This window comes from Aythya ferina (assembly GCF_964211825.1).
Source record: "Aythya ferina genome assembly, chromosome: 12".
Taxonomy (NCBI): Eukaryota; Metazoa; Chordata; class Aves; order Anseriformes; family Anatidae; genus Aythya; species Aythya ferina.
This window is the reverse complement of record NC_140308.1, coordinates 1,666,952-1,688,138: the sequence shown is the minus strand read 5'-3', so window position 1 is coordinate 1,688,138 and position 21,187 is coordinate 1,666,952. Positions and strand designations below refer to the sequence as shown.

General features: G+C 45.0%; 1 protein-coding gene across 5 annotated transcripts in view; it reads right to left on the bottom strand.

Annotated features, from left to right (window-relative positions):
• Positions 1 to 21,187, bottom strand: part of GALNS (galactosamine (N-acetyl)-6-sulfatase) — a 44,476-nt gene that overhangs the window by 8,874 nt on the left and 14,415 nt on the right. For 2 of the 5 annotated variants that reach the window (XM_084533007.1, XM_084533010.1), the window contains 3 exons: positions 17,201 to 17,337; positions 14,474 to 14,576; positions 6,142 to 6,263 (listed from right to left, as the gene is read on the bottom strand). In XM_084533007.1, coding sequence (XP_084389133.1) covers positions 6,142 to 6,263; positions 14,474 to 14,576; positions 17,201 to 17,337 — 362 coding nt within the window. Of the gene's footprint in view, positions 1 to 6,141; positions 6,264 to 7,784; positions 13,403 to 13,788; positions 14,339 to 14,473; positions 14,577 to 17,200; positions 17,338 to 21,187 lie in introns of those variants that run through there. The other 3 variants (XR_014697083.1, XM_084533008.1, XM_084533009.1) reach the window with 3 other exon arrangements.

Below are 21,187 nucleotides of genomic sequence, written 5' to 3'. Positions count from 1 at the left end.
ATCACTGGAAGAATGAGAGCGCAGCAGCGCGGGTGAGCAGGTGGTGTTGTGAGGAGTTTGCTAAAAGAGATCCCCCAGCGCACACAGAATTATTCCACGCTCAGAATGAGCGCACAGGGTGGACAAAGTCCAGGGTCATTACACTAATTGACACTTTACCTCCGGGAAGTCTCTGGGGAGCCAATCAGGGCTGGATGGCGAGCGCGGGGTCCCAGGCACAGGTGTGGCCTGTGCTTAGTTCATTTAGTGTAATTGTGCCTTGGCAATCTGCTCCCATCTCCTCCCTCGCCAAACAGCTCCGAGTGTAACCTGCTCGGCTATTAACCCCACCATGTCCTCCGGTGAAATTCGGGTTTGGAAGGAGAAGGGTTTGTCTGACACCCTGATTCCGGTGTTGAAGCAGCGTCTCAGTCCTCTGCCTTTAGGTCTTCTGACATCCTGAGCTGTGAGGAGGAGGAGGACAGGGCGATTCTCCACCTAATGAATACACCCAAACCACAGGAAATCAAAGAGCGCTTTCAGCATTTTTTAAATCTAGATCTTGATGTATTAATTTCTAGCTCTTCTTGATGATTCATATAGGGGCACAACACCGTATCTCGGCCCTGGCAGTGACAGAACCACGTTATTATTCAGAAGAACGTACCAGTGGTTATTTTGCAGAGCAATTCACTGAAATCTGACAGCGGGCTCTCCACAGCAGCTTTCGGATTTGCAGCATGTTTCACCAGACACACGTGAAGTCAGGGCAGAGCACAAAACTTGGCTAACGATTTGTGTATTTTAATTCCTTCTTCACTGAATTATTTTAATTAAACTTTGGTTTGTAATTGTGAAATACTCACGCCCAGGCTCAGGTAATTTGGTTTTATCTGTTATCAGTGCTGTGAGGCTGCTCCGCAGTATGGTATCCAAGTTTTGATCTTGTCCCATTACTCAGTCTTCCTCTGTTCCTCTTTCCTATTATTAAATTTATCTGGAATGTAAAGTCTGTACAATAGATGACACAGACAACAGGTTTAGGACTCCAGAACGTGGCAACTTGCAGTTACTGGAGAGACTCAAAGCCACAGAAAAAACAAAAAGGAATCAAATAGAAAAGCACGGGGTAGCCCATGCTGTAAGGCACCGGACAGCAGGTTCATTGCTGAGGCTTTTTATCCACCCTTCACCACGGTTTCCACAGTTGTAGTTCTCCTCGAAGCCACCTCTCCTGTGGCAGCAGTGAATTCGCTCCTGCAATGCAGCTGTTGCCATTTCCTTCTGTTTTCAACAAGATGAGGAGTCAGCATCTCCCCTGGGCAAAATTCCGGCTTTGTTACACTTTTTTTTTTTTTTTTTTTCTCCCTGTTTTGCACCTTCTCTCTCTTTTCTCAACAGAGAGGTTTCTGCCCTGATGGGTAAGGTGAGACTGGCAGCTTTCCTATCAGATCCTTTCCCCTTTAGCTTCCCTTCAGGAGCTTCTCCCCGTCTTTTCTGGTTCCATAACCAGTGCAATTACCTCTCTGATGATTTTCAGGATTTTCCATCTGCTCAAAATAGGCACTTGTGAGCTCTTTTGTTAATTAATGTGTTCTAAAATCATTATGTTCATCAACCAAGCCTTATCACTTCCATTTTTTCCTCCATAATAGTAAAATCTATTGCCCTAAGTAAAATATAGGGATTTTGACATTCACAATTTATTAAACTCGGTTCTGAGCAGAGCCAATAGTTCAAAGCAGAAGTCGCTATTAAGCTGGAGTACCGGCAAGGTGTGAGCTGCACTTAATTGTTATCAAGGCTTTGTTTTGTACCTCTGGTGCAAACTGACAATTTCAGAGCTTTCTGGTATGAGCTCCTTTGGCAGCTTCGGAGTCTGACCTGAACTGCACTTTGTCCTTCCGTTTGTGTGGTGTCTTTTGGTAACTGTATTTTTAGCCATGCCAGATTTTGCTAGGTATTGTTGCTTGTCCTCTTCCTGACTGGCATGGAGTATTTTACTAAAAGCGTATAAATCCAACAATATTTGACGTGGGTAGTAAAGCTGGCAATGGGTTGTGAAGCTACCAACAGGTAATTTGACTGAATTTCTCAAATACAGGTTGGATGGAGAAACAAATTCCCTGTGTGTGATTTAGGGGCCACACAATCCCCTGAACGTAACAGACTTTGGTAAAGAAAGGCAGTGATCAGATCTTTTAGCCCTGCATTCCGGTAAATCTGGTACCAGAGGCACCCCGCAGTTGGAGTGCTTTCATACGAAGAGAAAACCAAACAAACACTGCATCTAGGGAAGGAGCAAAATACTGCTTAGGCTTACAGAAACACTTCTGCTTTGTGTGGTGCTTAACGCACAATCTCATTTAGATTTAAAAGCTGAGAGCTTACAAAACAAACGAGGAAAAAAACCCTTCTATCACACAGCCTACGCAGATCTAGTCAATGTCTTGGATGACAAGACACACAAAGTTCATTTCTCTCTAGACAAGGACTAGATAACAAGGTAACTTACTTATATAAGAGTTACATTACCATGTCTGGCAACCAAAAGAAAGATTATTTACCAGTAACCACCCTTCTTTGAAACAGACTGCCCACATATACCTTCAGATTGCAGGTGTTCTTATTCCAGGTACCTCTCCAGATGTCAATTTTGCCTTATCAGTACCTGTAGACATGTTCGTGCCCTACCTCATCCTGCAGCCATACAAACGTAGAGCTTGCCAAGCTCCTCTCAACTCCAGAACCCCACAGCTGTCAGAAGAATCCTCCTCCTTGCAGAAGAGAGGGGGATAAAAGCTTGGTAGTGGATGTCTCTGATGCTAATGCTGAACACATGAGTCCTGAAGGTCAGCTCCAGGACAGGGATCCTGCCCCATGCAGCCCACTGATGTGCTGATGTGAATATGCCTTGGGCAAGCTCAGGCAGCGTGAGAATTCATAACGTGCTTCTGGCATTGCTGTGAGCTCTGACTAACCACACGCAAAGCTGGTGGAGCTGCTGGGCTGCCGGGGTGAAGTCCCAAACCAGACAGAGAAATGTCAGCAATTATCTTTTCAAGGCAACAGGGACCAACACAATTATGCCCCTTGGCAGCAGCCGAGATGCTGGAGGTGATCCAGCCCAAAACAGAGGGGCAGGAGCAGGAAGGAAGAGACATGCACAGGGATGCGTGCACGATCTTACACGTCAAGGAACAGAAGTGCAGGGTGCCATATGGCCCCGGACTGCCAGACGTGTCCTCAACATGATGACAGGGGCTGCTTGTAATTGCCTGACCATTTTTTCCACCGCATGAAAAGTGCTCCTGGGGGAGAGAAGCTTTTGCTGATAATGTTTCCAGGCAAACTCCAGGAAATCCAGCAAGCTGTGTCAGGAAGAGGAAGGACTTGTCCTGCTTCACCACAAGACCCAGAGAGCTGAAAACTTGACGTCTTGTCCCTAGATCTCAAAGGGCTTGAATCTGCAGCGATCCCTTTAGTTCTCCAGGAAAGACTGAAAAAGCTAATCCCCACGTTCGGAGATGAACTGAAATCAAAGTCTAGAAAAAGCCACACAGTACCTGGTGCGCAGTGTCACGACCCAAAGCCTGTTCAAATGAGACTGCCTGAGTGTAAGCCAAGAGCGTCGCCACAGCTGACTGATCTGATTGATTTCCAGGATGCCCTGGCTCTGAGATCTCCTAAGATCCTAAAAGGAGCCCAAATATATAAGCACTAGAATCTCTTTGGAGGTGTGTGAGACACCTGTCCTTCAGCTGAAGCAATGAAACCTCTTTACAGGTGGTTTTGCATGCGACCCTGTGCCAAAAGACATAGCAGAGGACTAAAATCATCTTTGGGAGAAGGAAAGGTAGCACTAAAATAATAAATAAATAAATAAATGATTGAAAGCAGACAGAGAAACAGAGGAAATCAGTGTACCGTGCTGCCTCTTCCCAGTCTTCAGAACAGCAGCAAAAATAAAATAACGAAACCCAGTGTGGATTTCACGAGGCAAAGTAGTAAAAGTAAATTAAATAGAAGAGAGGAAGGTACCAAGAAATCAGGGATGCGACACAATTTTTTCTGAATGCTTTGGCAACGTAATGACTCTCCAGAGGAGCCACGCTGGTGGAAGAGCTGTACGATACGCCCTGTTCCTCCACGGCTGCCTGAGGACGAAGGGAGGAGCGGGGCCAACACGGACTGCGAACACACAAAAACCTTAGGCAGGAGCTGAAGTGATCTGAATACAGCCAGCATGTACGGACAGACAGATACATGCTTGGAGGGGAATGCTGGATTCCCTTCTGAGAAACATCAGTGTCGGGACTCCCAACAGGCTGGCTGCCAAGGGGGATAATTAAGCTAAATAAAAATACACAACAGAAACAGCTCCACAAATGAGGATAATTTAATTACCGCGTTGGATATAGGAGACCCACTTCCCATGAGTTTTCCATTGTGACCAGAGAGGAGACAATAGCAACATAACGTGCTGCAGAAAGGAAGATTCATTTACTAGAAGAAGCTTTCTATTACGGTCTGTATATTAACCAACATCGCAGCTCTCCACAATCGTGTATTCTTCTTGGTAAAAAAAATTCAATCAAGGAAACAGCTTTGAGTGTCCAAAAAATAATAATAATAAAAAAAATAATCAATGAAGCCATATAAGAAGTGACTGCAGATGTAACACTGGAATTTATTTCAATGCTCAGCCCACGGTCGCTGTAAGGAACAGCTAATAAGAGGGAAGCATGTGTCCTGCAAACACCCTTTAAGCAAGATTTCCTCTCCCTCACATTTGGGAGAATTTGAGAGTACACAAATAAGAGAAACTACAGTTTACTTAACACTACCATTTGTTTGATTTTAGGAAAAAGAGGTCTTTCTCTATCCATCCATCTTCCTAAAATAAAATAGCTGTTAAACTGAATAGAGCATAATCTCATCTGGAATCTCAACCCAGTAGCATCATTTCACTGAGCTGAATTTAAAATACAGGAGCTGCAGAGTTGCTTTATTCATTAGTGCTGAAATGCAATAGAAAGCAAGAGCTAACGTGCTGGGCTTCTGAAGAGCTTTATACGCTGTATAATGTACCTCTAGGGTGCTCGTCTGTTAAGTGAGAGAGAAGTGAAAATATTTTTCCTCCCCTTCTCTCTCTAGTGAAAACACTTAGTGGACAGCACAGGCTCAGTTTTTTTGGAAGTAATGGAGCGAGTCTATCCACTCAATTATTTAAAACAGTTGAGTAATTGCAGCCCTGTCAGCTCCGAAAACATCTCTCTGGTAAAGCTGCTGCACAAAACCATTTCTGCACAGGCAGGCACAGCAGCACTGGTTTTCCCTTTATTTATTTCCACATTCCCTGAGGCAGGGCCACTAGTGAGGGACGAGGCTGCAGGCCTCTGGCTGCATCTTGTTCTGCCAGAGGGTAAAACTGAAGCCAGCAGAAGGCGGGAGGGAGGTGGGGACACCTTGGCAGCTATTTTGGAGATGCCAGATTGATGTGTCGACTGCGCTGGCTGATGGCTACATAAATCCGTACAGAAATCTCTCAGGGCATGGTGTGTGCTGGAGATAAATATTACAATAGTAGGCTTATAGGAAAATGGATTTAGATAGCCAGGAGAGTCCAGAGAGGGAAAAGGATTGGGCAGAAAGTCCTCTTGCAAAGACTCTCTGGAGAAGCTCCTCTAGCAGGGGCTAGGAAATTGGAAGATTACCCAATTTGCCTTCCCAGATTCCAGTGCAGCGTGTAGAAAAAACACCATGGCAAGAAAGATCACTAGATGCTTCCTCCCTAGCCCCAAAACACACTGGGAATTGCAGAAGACTAGCTCAAGTGCACGTATTCCTTACCACTGCTTCGTTCCACACCTGCCCTTCACTTAGTTCCTCTGTTCTATCCAAAAGCAAATGCTCTGCCTTCTCCATCAGGGGTGCTAGGACACAGAACAAGACTCACAAGCGGAGCCACGGACACATGCACATCCATCTAAGCTCGACCAACTGAAAATATTTGGTCCTTTTTATTTACTGTTCTCACTAGCGATAGCTTCTTGGGCCAGTTTTCAAGCAGACTGTAAAAAACAGCTATTGAGGCAAATGAATCACATAAAGCAAACGCTGATGGTGCTGAGGGTTTGCACATCTTTGTTAACTGCTCACCTTAATGGGTACTTTTCTCCAGGGTCCCTCCCCAGATGGAAGAGCAGCGGCAGCGTGGTATGCTCCTCCTGCGTATGCGTTGTCACTCCAGAGACGTTCTGCCCAGGGCAGAAATCAATGCCCTGCAGTGAAGAGGAGAAAAGAGGTCATCGGGGGTGAAGCAGGTGAGGGAGCAACGTTTTAGCTGGTGCTGCTTTCTCTTCAGCATCTTACTCCAACACAGCCACAAACCCCAGAATTGGTTTAAACCCAGAGAGTCCACTCTAGTCTCCAAAACGTATTCTGATCTGATGAGGTAAAACAAGGTGACAACATTGGCACTGTACTGACATAAAAGCTAAAGCAGGCCTTACAGTTTTGCCTTATAAAAAAAGTAATCTCTATAAAATATTCATTAAAATGAAATGGCACAACAGAAGACGAAAAACATGAAACCATTTAATCATAAGAATTTTTCATGGGGAAAGCATCTCTTCTCTTTGGTTTTCCATGGCTTGGAAATAACCAGGGATTCAGATCACGTGGCAATTCTCACCAAAAAGCAGCAGTTTCCCAGGGGAAAGATCTGGCCAAACTGAGGGGCATCGCCCTGAGAGGCAGTGGGCACCCACCAGCCTCCCTGAAAACCTGTCGTGCCATCAGGCCTGAAGGATCTGCTTCACTGAAGAGCAGAGAAAATCCAGTTAATTTTAAAGAAATGGGGGTGCATTTGTTGACCTGATTTGCAGCATCTCAAAGCTGGCACTGAGGCACTCACCTGGGATTGAGAGCTGTGCTGAAAGAACCCCGTTATGCCTGGAGAGATTCCTGTTGCTAACATTTAAGTCTGCAGGGTGAGAGGCTGGGATTTCCCCAGCAGCATGAAGGGCACAAGGGCTGGGACTCGCTGCTTGCCAGCAGCAACAGGTTCAAGTGCTCGGCGAGGGACAGAGCGAGCTGTCTGCTCCCAGATCCAGAGCAGATGCAGATCTGCCCTCGCACGCCTCGCCAGGCTGCGTCTCCCCAGCTCCAGCGGGTGATTAGCCAGATGCCAAGCTCCCTAATAACCCCGAGCCTGGGCTGGGGGGCGAACAGAGCTCATTTAGCCCTGGGAACTGCAAAAAATGTAAAGCGCTCATTTCACTGAACAGCAAATAAAGCAGGGGGCCCCACAGACCAGCACGGGCTAGCACCGAGCGGACTTGTTAAAGCTGGGTTTTACAATTCCAGCTGCCACGCTGCGCCCTTACAATGCCTCAAAATGCCCCGAGACACGGACAGAGACGTGGAGAGAAGGTAAGTGGGAATATTTCAATGGAGGTGGGAAGGCAGCTGCAGGATTTGCTTATAAAACAAACAAACTGAAAGGCTCTCTACAGATGTGGGTAGGATTTGATTGGCAAACAATTTTCTAAAAATATCCCGTGTTTTTAATGGACAGCTGGTCAGTGGAGCAGTTAATATTCTGCTTTTCAATAAAGCAAGAAGGTTAGAAGCCCATAAAATCCCATTTATCTGCACACAGCTATAGATTCCTGACTCACTGACTGGAAAAATAAGAGAGTTGCTTGATAGGTTGTAGTGACCGACCAATAATGGACTTTAAATGGATACAAAAATGATTGACCTTCCCACCTTCTGATGCCACAGGCCCCTGAAACCGAGTGAAAAATAGATTTTTGTTTTTTTTTTCTTCCAAAAGGAACAGTTAATGAAAAGGTATCAAAGCCTACATAACATCCAAATTATAATTTGGATGCAAATCAAACAAGCAATTTAATTAAGAGCCTGCTAATTGGTACAATACTCTTCAGCTGCAAATGCGTTAGTCTGAAAGATTTCAGTCTCCTGGGTATTTGTTTATCCATTGCTCTGTTTGCATTTCCTCTTCTGCTCCCTGTGGCTGAGGCTCCAGAACACGGCCCAGGCCAGGTCCCAGGGGATGCTCGGAAAGGTGCTGCGACTCCTCGCCTGGTGCCTCCAGCCAAAAGCTGTCCCCTAACCCCAGCAGCCAATGCCCTGCTCAAAGGTAGGCTGCTGGGGAAAGCAATAACCAAACCGACTGTTTTGTGACGCAGAAATAACTCTCCTCAAGCGCTGCTGGAACCACACTTTGAATTTCCGAGGCTTTTCAACTTCATCTCCACAAATATAACAGGCTGTTATTATTTTTTTGTAGTGTGTGGCTGCTAATATCCAACCGACAGAGACAGCTCAACATGCTTTCTAGTCAGTCATTGGCAAATGAGCAAAATACAAGATATAAAATTATAACCCTCACTCCCCTGCTCTCAAGGCACTGCCCAGCATCCCAGGAAGCAACGCACTGAGCCTCAGCTGGTGGAGCTTGGTCTTCTGCCCATTTGACAGAAAAGAACATTTAATTTATCATTCACAAGCTCTACTCTCTTCTGATTCTTATCTCAAAGCATTTTCGGTTCTCAGGATGGAAAGAGAAGTCAGCTCCATCAGCAAGCTGCAAGTCTGGGATCCTCGAGTCTGGATTGCTTTTATTTTCTGGAGCCAAACCAGTGTACACTAAAGCTGCCCGAGATGTGAGCAGCATTTAACGATGAGACAACCCACACTCCGGAGCATCTGGATAATGCCTCTAGTTGCTTGGAAAGCGTGCAGATTTGGCCACGGGTGCTGCTGAGAGATGGGGAAGGGATGTGCCAAAGCCCTTTTTGCTGGGAGAGCTGGAGCTGCCCTCCAGCAGGGCAGAAGGGAAACCAGCTCTGCTCCCCTGTAAGGGTGGAGGACAACAGACCTGGTGAGGGAGGGCAGTCTCCTCCTGTTGGTGATGGTCACTAGATGACCATTTTAAATCACATCAACGTTCTCAGTCATTTCTTGCTCTTCCTTAAAATTTTTCCCTTTTTTTTTTTTTTTTTCCTCCGACATGCCCAATAGCCTCTGAGGACACTTCAGGCTTTACCAGTAAACACAGATGTACCAAATTCTCAGCTGGAGAAAAGCCACCTTGTTCCACGGGCAGCAGGGGAACTGCCCTGATTTACACCGGCAAGGGGCTGGCTCAGTTTCTCTATCACTGCCAGCAGGACTGCAAACTTCCCTCAAAAGTGAAGTTATGTTATGTGGCAAAGAGCAAAGAGGTAGGTGGGCACGCCTGCCTGCCCACCAGGATAACAAAACCCCACTCTGCCCGTTATTATTTACTCAAAGCTCTTTCTTTGGCAGGCTGTTAATAACAATATGCAGGGGATCAATAGCCAGTTAAAGCACATGCCTAATATTTCACTCTGCACACAGTCCAAGGTAATTTGCATGTTTACAGTAACACTGATCAAACAAAGTAGAAAGGTCACCCTGTGTTTAAGCTTTTCTTGGAGCTTTCCTCCTCAGCTATAAAAGCATGAAAGCCAAACCAGAAGATCCTATCTAAAGCACATCAGCTCTGCTTCTCCGGGAACCAATAAAAGAGCATCAGATGGCAACCAGAAGGATCTCGGCTTCTGCACCAGAGCTCTCGCACAGGCAGTGCTTTGCACCACCGTGCAGAGCTGTTTGCTGTAGGAGAAATTCCAGCAATCCTTTTTTTTTTTTTTTTTAAATAAAAATAAAAAAAACTCCTTGCACATCAGGTAAACCTTTCAGCGAGCACGTCTTTCTGCTCTTCTTCCCAGCAATTGTGTAACCTGGATCGTTTTTCCGTTCGTAAGACCTAGTGGCAATCGGTTGCACAGCTTATGCTTTAATTTCCAGAGCAAATGGACCACAGATGCTATGTCAATATAGACATGAGACAAATACAGCCGGTTGCCAGTTTGGGCTCTCCGCCAGGCGATGGAATCACCACTTGTGTCAACGTCAGCCCTCTGGCAATTCGTCACCCTGGCGCTATCCCAGATCGCTCTGACTCGACGAGCGGCTGCGGATTTCGATAGCGGCGCAGCAAATCCGGGGTCCGTCTCCTGCTCACGTCTCCTCGTCCCACCACACGAGACCTGGAGCGGCAGAGCTGTGCTCATATCAGAGGGAGAGAACAGTTAATTAAAGCCAGGGACATTGCCTCTCGCTGCTCGCCACGGCGCTGGTAAGCGGCCGCTCTCGCTCCCCTGGCAATTCCCAGCGAAAGCCTCGCAGGCCGGAGCTCTGACGGACCAGACACCTCCGAGTGTGACTGCCAAGTTTCAACCCCGTCGAACAAAAATTGCTCCTAATGTGTTAAGCGTCTGGAAGAGCCCCCAGAAGATGGGCAGATCGGCGAGCCTCCAAGCAGAAGCGATCAATGGCCAGCTCCTGCGCTCGGAGGACCACAATCAAATGTCATTATTTGTGAGGTTCTACTTGACTTCACATCCCCCTTGCAGAAAAGGCTTTATCGATCCCTTCACGCTGCCGAGAAGGGCAATCAGACAGACCGTGCAGGAATAACCCCGTTGGCATTTCACATTAAAACAATGGGGTCTTCTCACCGGCACCTACCCCAAGCACTTACAGACACAGGGGCCCTTCTGAAAAATCGCTGTCGACTACTGACAAGATCCTCAGCTGACGGCAGCAAGGTTGATGTTATCAGCCACTCTCCAATGAACCAGGGGGCTTTTACCACGATTTTTTTTTTTAATTTACTTTTTTTTCCTTCGTGCATCACTGCTCTTGGAAGGCACAGGAGCTATTCTCTGCTGGATAATCTCTGTGGCAGGTAGAGAGGAGATCTCCTTTCTTCTGCTGGCTCGTGGGTAAAGCCACAGAGAACACCCAGTTTTTCCTCTTTCAGGCCCCAGCGTCCAAACAAGGACGATCAAACGTCCCTCTCCCTTCCATCAGATGGACAAAACAATGGAAACCCTGAGCAAAAAGTTTAGGAACGGGAAGCTGCGCACCCAGCATCACTGCTGCGGGCACCAGCAGCGATAAAACAGCAGTGCATGAAACACCAGGTCCACACACGTTATTTGTCACCCCCTTTGCACCCCAGTAAGAGGCTCACATGTCTTGTGCTGTATAGGAGGGGAGCTCTCTGGGTTTATCCTTAGTTCTGTGTTCCCTTCTGCCCCGTGCTGGGAAAAGACCGATCACATCACTGAATTTTGCCAGGGTGCAGTGTGAAGCTATGATACAGCTGTGGTCTTTGCTGTATTTCCTGAACACTGGAGGACACACCTGTCCCAAAATCTGCTGGAACAATGCCCCACAGAGCGCTTACTCTCACTTCTGAAGAGTGTTCCCTTCATGCTTCCAGGAGACAAACCGTTCAAGCACGCAAGTTGCCTAAGTAATCACGTTAAGGCAGCAGGAAAGATGGCACCAGGGCGTCCTCCAGCACTGAGAAAGACTGCAAGAGCTTATGAGAGGAGTCAATTAGGAAAAATCGCTTGGGGGTTAAAAAATAAGAAATAGGAGGAACAGAACAGAACACTTCAGCTTTGTGAAAGATAACAGATCTTAATCCCAAGCCATAAGGCAGGGGACGCAGACCAGTAAGGGCATGCTAATGTCATGGGAGTGTGGGACGACCATAAACCTGCGCACTGCTCGTGTGGGACCTTTCCAGTGTAAATACTCCACGTGCCATATAGAGAGAAGTACTCACATGCCTGTTATGCTTTCCAAGGCTTTGCTTTCTATAAGCTGCTTCTCTCTGGTCGAGTTTTTATTTGTACATACATACTTTATTACTTAATGAACTTGCACCACATTTGAGTGCAAAGCTTTCCAGGTTAGAGGCCAACATTGCACACATTCTTTCTAGTTAATCCTCAAAGGTCTGGTAGTCCTAAAGTGACACGACTGTGCTCAGACCCAGGGCATGCAACAATTTCACATTTTTCCAATATCAACACGAAAATGTGATTCTGGATGCTTTCAGGGTATAATCTCATCTAAAAGTCACACAAAAATGCACAGTGCATGGATTAAAACCAGTGCGCGATTTCTGTATCAATCACCGATTTCCCACACTGCCAATTAACAAGGGAATTTGAAAGCAAAAGGAGGTTTGGCTAAAACGTGCATTGTATCCATCAAAATAATTAGATACTCAACTACCCATAAAACAAACCTTGAAAAAAACTGCAGACAGCTGTTTTGACACATCTGGCCAACTCCAGCCCTCTTCCCAATGACTGACCTGCCAGCCAGATACAGCTATTTATCCCAGCTCTGAGTTGGGACCCTTTGGACAGGAAGAATTTTACGTTTGAAAGTTTAATAAATCTTTAAACTGGATTTACACCGAGATAAGCACCCATGGAGATCACACAACTAACGAGGTCTCGTTAGCTGGAGTTCTAATGGGATGGCAAATCAAATTTATCGAACGGCAAACCTGACGACAGGCAGAATTTCTAATGCCACACGTGCATGGATTGAAACCCACTGGTCAAAAGTGACTGGTCAAAAGAAACTCACTGGTTAGCAAACAAATCGGCCTTTTTGATTCTGGCAGAATAATTTAATCCAGTACCAAAACAGCCGAGAACACGAGGCAGTGAGAGAGGCAACCGTATCATAAGGTGAGATTACAAAACTCCTCAACCAAGGCTCAGAACTGTGGAGCTGCTCTGCATTCTGATTTATTTCTATTTTTAAACTTGCAAGGCTTGTAATTAATGGCTCGAGGACATGAGGAGAATTGGAACAAATTTCAGCCTCAGCTTCCTCTGCGTGTTGTTAATGGCTAGTCTGTCCACTAATGTGCTCCAATTTTACCCGCATCAACCACATGTGATACAAGCTGCAGGAAAGCAAGTGAATTTTTAATCATCTCTCTGATGTACAGTATAATTGCTGACTTTTATCAGACAGCAGTTAAACAAAGACTCAGAAAGAAATAAATATTCCTTAATTGCACAACTGCCATTTCTCGCAGTAGGAGAGCTTTGGAAATGAGGAACCGCTCCCCATTATCACAGCCACACACATACCCAGACATCTACAAATAAGCTCAGATCAATGCAGGCATTTATTTATTTCCAAACTAGGTGTGTAGGTGTGTGTATGTGCATATATTACAACAGAAAGCAATTAGTCATGTGTGACATTATCTTCCAGGCACATGGGAAAAGCATGCCTGAGCCATTCCTACACTCACACACACGAACATAGAAGCTCCCAGTTGCTCTCACCCAGGAAAATCCTCCACGCTGAGCCACATATGACACGTGGGCTTTGCTCACGTACAAACCTCAACAAATACATTATCTCATTTTAGCCGGGCAGTATTAGCATTGACACAGAGCGTGCAAGGCATTTTGAGTCAACTTTCCTTCCTACTCCACGTAAAACAAACTTTGACTCCCGGAGCAATACAGTCCTAAAAAAGACAAACACACACGTTTACAGCCCTGAGTGTAAATGATTCCCTCGGAGCTGGTGCTTCCTTCCACCTCCAGGACTTCCCAGTGAAACCACGCACTTTTACATCTATAAATGTCATCAGCACTTATTTCTGCACCTGTGATGCCTTGAGGAGCCACCGTAAGTTTTTTTTAAAAAAAGAAAGACATAAAAAATAAATCATACAAACAATTCCTCCCCAATACCAGCCTGCTGTCAAAATTGCTGAGAGCTGTGCCATAATACATTTAGTTCATGGCTAACGGTATAATCAGCAAGGCACATGTGTGAACCTGCCTTTCAAGAAATGCCCCAGAGTTTAGTACCCAAGTCTGAGGCAAGAAAGACACAAAAGAAGAAAAATAACAGCGCTTAACATCTAATTGTGAGAAGATCAGCGAGGAAATTACAAAAGCAGTGCCTACTTGGCAAACAAAATATAAAACATCTTCTAGAGTGATACGGGCTTGCAAAGAGTGCTGGTAATAGATTAAACATATGTACTCTACTGTTTTCAGTGACTGCTGTTCTTTCCACTGCATGGTCCCTACAGCTTTCCTTTTCCCATTTAGGAAAAAGGAACAAAAAACAAGCAAACACCAAAACAAACAAACAAAATTAAACCACAAATCACAGCCCTACTCCATTTGTATAGTTCAGGGCACACTCAGTCTTTTCCACCAGATATTGCAAGGTACGTGACCAATTTGCTTCCAGACTTTGTAAGGATACACAGGAAAGTTCAGAATTCAGCAGGGAAAGAAGCTTAACATTAAGGAAATTTAAGTGCTGCTAAAAGTGAGTGCCACATAAAACAACTTAAGACTTTGCTCATTTTCCTCTGTTTGTCTCTGACTTCAGTACTGGCGTGCTGGTGACACCAGTACCATTAGATCTGGTAGCTCTTCAGAAGCTGTTGATAAAAGGCTGGTTTGCAAGAGCTCTGTGACATCCCCCAGTTTAAAACTCCTCTGTAAAAGGTTATTCCCCCCAGGAGAATGAGCAGGGAAGGGGAAAAGGAACGAGACAAGGGTCAGCGTCCTGTTACCTTGCTGTACTCCTCCCAGGAGTTGCTCCAGGTCCAGTAGTGAGCCTTGTAAAGCCCGACTCTCACGGCCATCATCTCGTTGCCCCGATAATAGAATATGGGCCTGCAAGGGAGAGCAGAACTGCATGAGAAACACCAACACGCCGGGCCTGGGCAGCTGCCGCCGCAGCCTTGCTGATAAGGGAGACAAACACTTTAATGGCGTCTGACTTCCGATCCAGCTATCAGTCAGAAACAGGCTGCCTCCTAATAGTCTCCACTGCAAGGTTTTCAATTAACATTTTTTAAAGTGTTCATCAAGTTGAGAGCTCACACGGCGCAAGAATGAAACATTATACAGCTTGGCTGCCAGTGATTGTTAATCCTTGAACTATCAGACCCTGTTATTTCCTATAGAGCACGCCGATTTAAACACCAAATGTCTCAGAAGTGGCGTGCGTCTGCCAGAGAGTGAAAAAAAAACAGGGATTCACAGAATATGCAATGCTTAGACTCCTCTTTATGGCAACACCGAGATCTATGCCGTTGCTGTCAGACAGACAGGATGGCTGGGGAGGACACCAGCTGCTGACCTGCTCTGGGTGTCAGCTCAGAAAAATCCCATGTGAAAAAAACTGGCAACCAGCCATACTGAACTCCTGTCCGTCTGCTTTCCCTGAACTTCCCTTTGCATCACCTAAACACATCACTGAAACATCCAAATTCTTCCCTACAGTTCTCCTGATTACAGATCCCCTGTGCAGAGCACAGTCTGCACCCAAGTACGGGCACTACCTGGGCATCCCAGCACCACACTCGTTGGTTTTCCTGATAACGTGCTCTCGTTTTTTTGAGGGAACGGTAAAAAATTTTACAGAAATGGGCTATCTGCAGGAGAGAGGTTTGATTTGTTGCTGCAGCTCTTCACACAAGGACATCAGACATCGCTCTCTCCGGCTGCTTCAGGCTGCTGACAGGATGAGACCACAAAGTTGCTTATCACGGTGGTAAGGGCAGGCATCTTCGTCTTTGATTCAGATGGCACTAAGCAAAAACTCCTCTCCGGTGATGCCACCTTGAAAAAAAACAGTCCCTACACACAAGATAAGATTAAAATCTCCACGTCTGAACGACAGGAGTGGCCTTAGATCTCTTCTATTGCAAAATTGCGGCCTCCCCTGCAGGTTCCTTGCACAAAAAATGAGCCTTTGTCCTTTGTCAGCAGGAACTGCTCCTGAAGAAAGGGGAAATGCTGTTGCTCACAGTGCCCAGTCCTGCATCCTAACACCTGAAATGCCTGTGAAATAAAGACTGCTTGAGAAACGTGACAAAATGCAGAACCTGATCTAAACCAGGCCCATTAACAAAATAAAGTGTCCAAACAAATATGCCACGCTTGAAAACACATTAGTCTCCTTTTTTATTGCCATAAATACTGATTGTGTGACAAGCTGTATGTACCCATGGAACTGAAGGTGTGGGGGTTAGGTTTGCATTTAAAAAAAAATAAAAATCCATCTCTGACAGAGGCTTACACCTTATACTCAAAATTCTGTTGTTACCAATTTCTTTTTCCTTGATTGCTTTAACCTTTTAAACTTCAAAAAAAAAAAAGAAAAAAAAACACAACACTACAACTGCATCCTCTGCAACGTTTTGGGGGCTCTTGGAATTGTGACCTCCCATTCAGGTCTGGGAAAAAAAAAAAAAAAAAAAAAAAGCAAGCTATCGTGCCCTTGAGTGACTATTATTGTAACACAAATGGCACTGTTGCAAGAGATTGGTGGCTGCAGTGAAATTCTCTTTTATAAGACACAGCAGCTCCACAAACTTTCGGATGTAAAGATGGTGATAGGCTGTGTTTGAGGAACATGCAACACCTCCTAGCAGCCACTGGACGAACTCTCAGGTAACTGGCACACATTCCTTGCTTTAACAAAGAGGAATTTTACGGAACAAAGGCTCACATCCAACAAAGAAAAGAACATTTTGCATGTGTATGTTTCCTTGTTGTGTCACAGACAAAGAATATGTTTGTATTCAGATTTCCAGGGTGCCAAATTACTTACCAAAATCAGAACTAAAAGATTTCGCTTGACCTCCAAACCTTTCAAAGAGGGCATCGAGGATATTTGCTGTCAAATCTTAGTGTGTCTACCCAACTGCTGACAGTACTTCTCCATGCTCATAAAGATCCCAGGTCTCTAATCCGAATATATCCTTAGAGATCTTTTCCAACCTGAATGATTCTCTGATTCTAAAAGCAACCAAAGAACCAGGACCTTGGGAAGAAGTGGGCTTCTGGCTTACCTGCAGCAGCCCAGCCTTTAACTTCAACCTCTCTCAAACTGGAATTATATTCTGCAAAGAGCCAAAGTCTTGGATGTTTTTCCAGTATTAAAATTGATATCTTTGCCCCTACCCTGGCTACAGTTCCCAGACCTATCTCCCTTGTTGCCATATGCTGTTTCAGGGATCCCTGCTAACCCCCTGACATTTGCATCTGTCCCCAGGCTCCACTGAATGGCATACGCTGCGTGTCAGGAAATGTCACCTCCGCTTGCTCCAGCAGAGGATTAATTCACAGGGTAAATCTCTGGTGCTACCTCACTTCACTGAGTAGGAGCAAATATGTGTCAGCTCAGCTTATTAAATATTCCTGTAAATTTTTTTTTTTTTTAAATAATCCAAACTTTGGCACCACTTCAGTTAGGAGGCAAGGGTCGTAGCTCTGGGCTCGTAACTAACCTGTCAATTAGCTTGCCCTGCAAGATGGCAGGTAAAAGGTCGATGCCGTCAATCTGTCTGTCACTCGGAGGCTGCAGACCCGCCAGGGAGAGGCTGGTAGTGAAGAGATCCATCACGTTGCCCAGCTGATGACTGACCTGAAACATCAACAGAAACGCTTTTTTGCAAAAAGACCTTCGGTAAAAGCCATAATGAGAGGCTGGTTTCCTCCCAGGCAGCAGTATTGCTTCCTGATCCGCCTTCCCTGCTAAGCATCTTTTAAGAATACCTCCCTCTGCAGTCACCAGCAAACCTCACATTAAAAGAAAAACGAAAGGAGATGATTAATATTTCTTCGTTTCCAAAAAGCATTTGCATTTTGTTTCGTTTTTCTCTTTCCTCTCACTTCTCTCCATGTGGCCACCTACCAGAGCATCTTTTTGCAGAGTTCAACCTCATTTAGCAAATTCTGAGTCACTTGTGAATTGAAAAATCAACATTTAAAACAAGGAAAAAAAGAAAAAAAAAAAAAAGTCCTTGATTTGTTCCCTCACCAGATCATCTCTGTAGTCCAAAATACCCTGAGAGGGTTTGCAGAAAGCACAAGGATAGATGGATAACAACAAAAAGAGCCCAATGACTTCATCTGCAAACCATTTCCAACAATTCGAGGACTATAAAGTTGTGGTATTTTTAGTATATATTTTAATAAGGGAGAAAAACATCTGGTTTTGGCTCCAAAGGAGATTTACAAAGATTTTTTGTTGTTGTTGTTTTCCTGTTTGTTTTTTGCTTTAATTGGAAGCCATACTTATCTCTCTGGTCTTATTTATGTTTTAAAAACCTAAAACTCTCTTCTGATTCTTTCTGAAGCTTTGCTCCCATCCTCCTTGGGGTATGCTACAGTTATCTGCAGTAGAATGTTTAATTAGCCAGCGACACAGTAAATGGAAGCAGATACATTCAAATCAAGAGCAAGAGCAAGCATGTTTAGCACCAGGATGCACCAGCACAAGATGTGACATGAAAAGAGCCTTTTCAGCCACACCACTTGTTCAGAGACAAGAAGCCATCTGATACGAGCTCACATCTGTAAGTTCAGAAGCACATTCTGAGTGAAATCCAAGTCCTACCAGCAGCCTCGCTAATGTCAGTGTGAACATTACGACGCTGAGACTATCAAAGTCTTTTTATCTCTGAATCCTCTCTCTAGTCACAAACAGACCCCCCAGCCTGGAGGCTGATACTAATTATTAGAAAATGATAACAACTGATAACATGATAAATGAGTATTGGCAAGATGTTGTTTCCCTCGCTCTAGAGAAACAAAAAAAAAATAAAGGGAAAATGCTATTTTTGCTGGGATACTAAGCCTTTCATTAAGGGGCTGGGCTGAACAAAATGAATACTTAAAGGAAGAATTAGCAAGTTAAAAAAACCTGGAGAGAGCAACATGCAGGGAACTGATTACAAGTTTAACATTACAATATCACATTACTTGATTACAGCAATTTCAAACTGTAATGGCTTTCATTCATCAAAAAGTGTTGGCAGAAACACACAATATTAAAGCTGCATGTAAGAATGCTTTCACAACTCCTACGAAGCAATCCAAGTGCAAAGCTCGAAGCTCAAGAGGAAGCCCTGACCACGAAAAGCCTTACCCAGGAAGGCAGTTGGATCAGTGGACCCCAATCAATAGTCTTGGGGAACGTCTTGGGCATTAAAAGTTAAGCCTTGTTCATGGGCTTTGCTGCATCAGGCAGCAATGAGCAGAGATGAACCCACAGATCCCTCACAAGAAGCAGATGTACACGTGAAATTCTCTCTCTGCATGTGCAGAAGAGGATCGGGATCTTCTGATTTACAGCTGTGGGGGAAGAAACACAACTGAGCCCTCCAGGGGGGAAACCAAACTGAACCGAAGCTGGCTGGATCATCCATGGGACACAGACACTGCTGCGTGCTCCTGCCACTGTCTCCTTACACAGGCTCCTCTTGGGCACGTGCTCAGAAAAGAATGAAATCCTACAAATCGGTGCACACATGTTCCAAAAAAATAAATAAATCAGCTTGCTCCTTTCACAGCAGGACAGCTTCAGGACAACACTGGTGCTGGGAGCGCTTCTCTCTGCCTGAAGTCAAAGGGGATTACAAGAGCTCAGGGTCTCAGCAAAGATGCTCAGTCCCTCGCAGGCTCATCTGCTGGCTAATTTCCCCCAAGCATGTCTTAGGAGAGCCGTGGGGTCAGCAGAACACCATATGCAGAGCTCGGAGTCTAATAAGGAGCAGATCCGGCACACGCCTGCTCCCTGGTTCCTGCCACGCCAGGCACAGGCAGGCTGGTGCCCGAGACTTTTTGTAATTAGGCCTCTCACAATTCAGACAGCAAATCCAAAAGGCACTTTTCTTGTTGTCACCCCATTCCCTCGCCTCAATCTTCTGATAACAAGCTGCGAGAGGCAATCACTGACCTGAGACTCGTGCCTCTAATATCACCTAATTTATAGAGCGCGCTGTGACAATCCTGCGGGGCCACCCCAGTCTTCTTGTACTGGCCCTTATTAACCATAACCAGATGTAGATGACTCTCTTTAATCATCCAATTACGTTTCTGGTCTCAGACAACATTTTTCCATGAAGCAGAGAAAACTTCTTAAGGAAATTAAATGCCCATGCCACAGCCACTTGGATTTATCTGTGCTCTGCAGCACCACGCTGAAGAATGGGTGGGGAAAAAAGGTTAATATTTATATAAAACTTTGAAGTATTTTCAGAGAAAAATAAAAAAATTACCATTTTCTCCTGTCAACAGTGCTCTTTCATTCTAGTTGCCTTTCCCTTTTTTTCCTCCTTTTTCTTTTCTTAAAGAAAAATAAAAATCCAGAGAGGGCAACAGCCCAGAGAAAATAAATAATATATAAAAAAAGAGTGAGATCAGATATTGCTCGTATCAGTGAGAAACAGCCGGTATTACGCACGTAAGAACGGATTTTTCCCCCCTCCTTCCCCCCCTTCTTTTTAATAAACTCTCAGTATACACATAACGTCTTTAAGAAAATGAAATCCTTTTGCTGTGGGCCACGTCGCTAGAAGAAATAGTCACCACTGCTGTTATCAGTGCTTTCAAGCTTTAACTCTGAATCAAAGGCGACAATTAATAAAGTCGCCCCCGCCAGGAATGGAAAGGAGGAAAGCTAAATATTTGAAACTGGGTGAACAAATGTCAGGGTGTTTTTAAATAAAATCCTTTTACAGTTATCACAGCGAGCAGACCTGATATCCCTGTCTAATTCAATTTCAATTTGCGCCCCATGGGAGATAGCGAAGAAAAGGTTGCAATGCTGTCTTTGGGTTGATATGTTCTTTTCTCCTTCAGGAAGCAGGCACGAGAGAGGAAGGGGAGGAGGGCGAGGGAAAAGAGGAGGAGGAGGATTCAAATACCAACAGAATATGATTTTTTTTTTTCTTTTTTTTCCAGCTGGATCCTTCCAGAAGGCAGATGTGATGTGGGGAATGCTGAAATGCTGATTTGTTGTGAATTCACCTGGAAAACACAGCCGAGGAAGAAACTGCAGAAAGGCTGTTTGTGTGCGAATAAATATTCCTGACGGGGGACCAGAATTAACTCAATGTTGATGCCAAGAGCAACACAGGCTCCCGAGGCATCCCTCTCCCCAAAATAACTGCAAGTCAGCCGACTGCACCAATTATCCTTCCCCTCTATCGATATCCTGTCGAGTGCTCATGGTCCTGCCACCTGACTTCTTTTGTTTATGTAAAAAGATGCTCCTTCCTTCAAATAAACTCACGCACCCTTTAACAGCAACAAAACAAAACATAAATACATCAATGAGGTTATTACCAGGCTGCCAAGTCCCATCAGCAGGATGAGCCTTCCAGCCAATAACTGGATTTCACTGGCCTCAAAATTCTCTTTTTTTTTTTTTTTTGGCTGCAGCTGTGCCAGCTGAAATGGGGGCTGGCCCACTGCCTGCTCTCCAAAAT